A 4,531-nucleotide genomic window follows, 5' to 3' on the forward strand; every position below is an offset into this window, starting at 1 on the left:
ATCTGGAGCTGGAAATCACCAAAATTGAAATTGATGATTCTACTTCCTCTGACCCGTGAATTTCTATCTGGCTCACAACACTCCACTATCGTCATACGTTTCTCTTACGTCAAAATTCCATTTTCTGGGCCCAAAGTGCTTAGTTATAGTGGCTCGATCAAGGTGATTCAAATACAAGTTTTTTTCCACAGAACTGCAAAGGTGAACCATGTCCGCAGCAAAATTCATTCTCTCAAAGGAAACTCTAGTAGTATCCTTACCTCTCAAAATGATATTGAAAATTGTTTTCTTACTTTTTACAAACATCCTTGGGCTTCGGCCTTTACTCGCTCCGTGATAAAATGTTTTTTCCCTCCCGGATGATTTTCCCTCGTTGGATGATGGTGACAAAGATGAGTTAATAAAACCCGTTACTAAGCGTGAGGTCTATCACTCTCTCCATTCCATGCCTCATGGTAAATCGCCTGGGGCTGATGGTTTCAAAGTGTATTTTTACATTTTTTATTGCCATGTTATTGGGGATTCTTTTTCAATGTTGTCTCCCACTTTTTTACTACTGCTAAACTTCCAAACTCCTAGGGTAAAACTTTCATTGCCTTTATCCCTAAAATTGATATTCCCCAAAAAAATTCTGATTTTCGCCCAATTTCTCTCTGTAACGTGTGTTATAAAATTATTTTCAAAACTTTGCCTGAGCGTCTCAAAAGTGTTATCCCAAAATTAATTAGCCCAGAGCAAGCCGGCTTCCTCTTTGGTAGGTTCACCTTTGACAATATTCTTGCTGCTCAGGAAGTTGCCCATTCCATTGAAACTGAGCATCATCTTCCCCCTAGGATGATTGTGAAGGTTGATATAGAAAAGGTTTTTGACACTGTCGAGTGGAACTCCATCTTCGCAACCCTCCAGAAGATGCGCTTTTTGGCCATTTGGATTTCATGGATCGAATCTTGTCTTTCTTTAGCCTCCTCCTTTTTCCTCATTAATGGCCAACCTTCTCCCTAGTGTTCTAGCTCCAAAGGAATTAGCCAAGGTGACCCCATCTCCCCCCTAAGCATAAATTTTCTCTCTGGTTTTGACCCTGGCCTTAGTGTTAATTTCAATCATCTAATGTTTGCTGATGATTTGACCCTTATCACCAAAGCTTCTAAGCAATCCGCTAGAAATGTCCTTTTTTGCTTAAATCTTTATTCGGATATTATTGGCCAACGCCCAAACCTCACCAAATCTGTGATTTACTTGCTGACTTGGTTTAACAATAGAGTTTCTAAGTCCATTTCGTCTCTTTTGGGTATGTACCTGGGCTCCTTCCCTTTCACTTACCTTGGGGCCCCCATCTTCCCTCTTCATCTTCCTGCTAGTCATTTCAATTTCCTTCCAAAGCGAGCCCAAACTAAGATCAAAAGGCTTGGAGCCACTCCCCTCACTCCCAAGCAGGTTGAGTGCTCCTCCTTAATAGTAGTTTTTTCTCGATTTCAACCTACCACCTCTTTGTTTTTTTCCTTCCAGATTCTATCCTTGACTCCTTTTCAAAGCTGGCTTGTAGCTTTCTCTGGGGATAGGAACAATAATGCTGGAGGTTTCCACTTAATTGCCTGGAAAACTTCTACCCTTAGCAAATCTGATGGGGGTTTGGGCCTTCAAAATCTTAGGAATGTTCGGTGTGCTCTATTGGCCAAACAGATCTTTGCCTTGATCGATCATGAAAATAAATTCTGGGTCCATATTTTCCACAAAAAATACCCAAATTGGTCTCTTTGGGATAGAAATTGCACTTCCAACGCCTCTTGGTTTTACAACTCCATCTGCAAAGTAGCTGATATTCTAAAACCAAACTTGAAGATTTCTGTCTTTAATCCAAACATTACCAATTTTTTCAATGATCCTTGGCTTCTGGATCTGCCACTGAGTCACAAACCCACTTACTTCAACATGAATATGGTGGATAACTGCTCTTTTACTCAGATCATATCTGAAAACTCTTTTGATCTTAATGCTTGCACTGAACTCTTTGGCAATAATCTTGATTTTGACGGCATTAGCATCATTTCTCATGAAGCTCTTGAAAATAATGATTGGATATGGTGGCCAACTCCTACTAGGGGTAGGCTTGTTGCTACTATCTATGACCATCTAAACTCTTTTGAGGAATCTGTTAATCATTGGAGAGGTTGGCGCAATATCTGGGGGCTTATTTCCACTCCTCGAATCAAAATGTTCATTTAGAAGTTAGCCCACAACAAATTACCCACTGGTGACCTCCTCTATAATCTCAACATTATTCCTCATACTACTTGTCATTTCTATTGTCTTTACCAAGAAACGGCAAGACATGTTATTTAGGAATGCAGCAAGGTCTTGTTCTACTGGAACTCTGTCTGCACCACTTTGGGCTTGATACCTATCTTGCATCATCTTAGCTCTGGTGTTTGGCTATAATCAAATATAAATTGATGGGCAGGAGATGATTTTGCCAAATCTTTCATTGCTATTGTCTCCTGGTTTATCTGGAAAGATCGATGTAATCTTGCCTTTCAGAGAAAATCTCCAAATCTTAACCTCATCCCTCGGCGTGCTTGGGCTCTTACTTCGGAAGTCTTCAATGCTAAAGGCCTCTTATAAGGGAGATCACTAAACCTCTTTCCTTGCCTTTCATGATTCTCATCACCACTGATGCTTCTTGGGATGCTGTTACTAAGGAGTGTGGCCTAGGTTTTAATATCTACACAAATTGAAACCAAATTCTCTTGGGTTCTACGGGTTTCTACTCCGATTCTTAGCTTGAGGGGGAAATCAAGGCTATTCAGCTGCCTATTGACAACTGTGTTCAAGAATGTCGGACAACTTCAAAGCTTCACACTGACTATCTCAGTGTTGTCCACATGATCAAAGATTATTCTAACATTTTTGCTTGGAGAGATTTGCTTCCAGCATTCATCATATCAATTCAATTCTTCACAAATGGGCTGACTTCATTTTCGAATCCATCTCCCACCTCAAAAACCGAATTACAGATATTCTGGTGAATTTTGGTCGTCGGAATTTCAGACTTCACTCTTCCACTCTGGTCGTGATTGTCCCCGTTGGCTCACCAACATCTGCTTGGAGTTTCGACTCCACTTTTAAATTGTTCTTCTGTTTTTCTCTATTCTTTTTTTTTTTTTTAGTTCCTATAACTCCGTTAGCTAAAAAAACGTATAGAAAAGGTTAGGTTATATATATATAAAGTATTCTCCTCATCCCTACCGTGAGAGGAAAAATAATTTCACATTTTCTCTACCCTTTAGAAGGAAGGATTAGAGAGATATTCTATTAATAGTTGCTTTTAGGATCAATGAATGGTAGCAACACAAGATATTAAAATAAAATGGAAATATAAAAGAAGAAACCATGAACCAAGGAATAGCCTAGTGGTTTCCTACCTTCCTTGATGTTCACTTCCACGTGGGAGGAGAAGGAGAAATATTCCACAATTGAAATTGTAGTTTTACAAGTAGAGATTTCATTCAATGCCTCTCAAGTAAAAAACACCCTAAAACACCCATTCATCTAAGAAGTACTCTTGGTGTTTTTATATTAACTTTAACATGGTCTTTATAGGCAAAATGGAGCAACCAAAAGTCCACAGTTGTTTCCTCCACATAGCAGATAAGCATGGAAAAACACTCAAATGGTATGATCCCTTCCATAACCCTTTCATGAAGCTTCTTGATATGTGAAGATACGTTGCCAACCTAGTAAAGTGATAATGCCATGTTGTTTCCCTTTCCATATAGCTTTTTCGAAGCTATAAAAGGTCAGTAGTAAACGCTCCTAAGTCTAGTCATCTCAGTGTGCTTGAAAATCACCATGATGATCGACACATCTTCTTTAACACTACCTTGGACATGAGAACAACGGTCATGAGGGAAGGCATATTTTACACCATCTAAAATTATTTTCTCCACATAAAAGGTAGGCATGGAAAAACACTCAAATGGTACGATCCCTTCCATAACCCTTTTGTGAAGGTTCTTGGAATGCGAAGATGCGTTGCCATCCTAGTACAGTTGCCATGCCTTTTCCCCTACCATGTAGCTTTTTCAAAGCTATAAAAGGTCAGCAGTAAACGCTCCAAAGTATCATCTTAGTGTGCTTGAAAATCACCATGATGATTGACACATCTTCTTCAACACTACTTGGACATGAGAACAACGGTCACGAGGGATTAGCAAAGCCATGACTGTTTCTCGACCTACCTTTAGTAGGACACCTAAGAATGAGGCAACATCCTACCGGCGTAGGGCACTTTTATGAGTTCACTAACATGGTAACATCTCTGAATCCTTTACAAGAAAGCTCCTTCTTACATTAATAAGAGCAGAGTACCTCTTTTAATCCTAAAAATAAGAACTTGCGCTATTTTTCAACATGAGTAAGATTGCACAATAATATATGTAACTATATAAACCACAATAATATGAGTAATTTAGAAATGAACACAACATGCACAATAAACCACGACAACAATTAATACACACACACACACATACTC

At 39.2% G+C, this 4,531-nt stretch overlaps 1 protein-coding gene across 1 annotated transcript; it reads left to right on the plus strand.

The window, feature by feature from the left end:
• Positions 1-1,107: 1,107 nt before the first annotated feature.
• LOC120262952 lies at positions 1,108-2,223 on the plus strand. Its single transcript, XM_039270874.1, has one exon. The coding sequence runs from the start codon at positions 1,108-1,110 to the stop codon at positions 2,221-2,223; it is 1,116 nt and encodes a 371-aa protein (XP_039126808.1).
• Positions 2,224-4,531: the final 2,308 nt, after the last annotated feature.

The sequence above is a fragment of the Dioscorea cayenensis genome, chromosome 1 (genome assembly GCF_009730915.1).
Source record: "Dioscorea cayenensis subsp. rotundata cultivar TDr96_F1 chromosome 1, TDr96_F1_v2_PseudoChromosome.rev07_lg8_w22 25.fasta, whole genome shotgun sequence".
Classification (NCBI taxonomy): domain Eukaryota; kingdom Viridiplantae; phylum Streptophyta; class Magnoliopsida; order Dioscoreales; family Dioscoreaceae; genus Dioscorea; species Dioscorea cayenensis.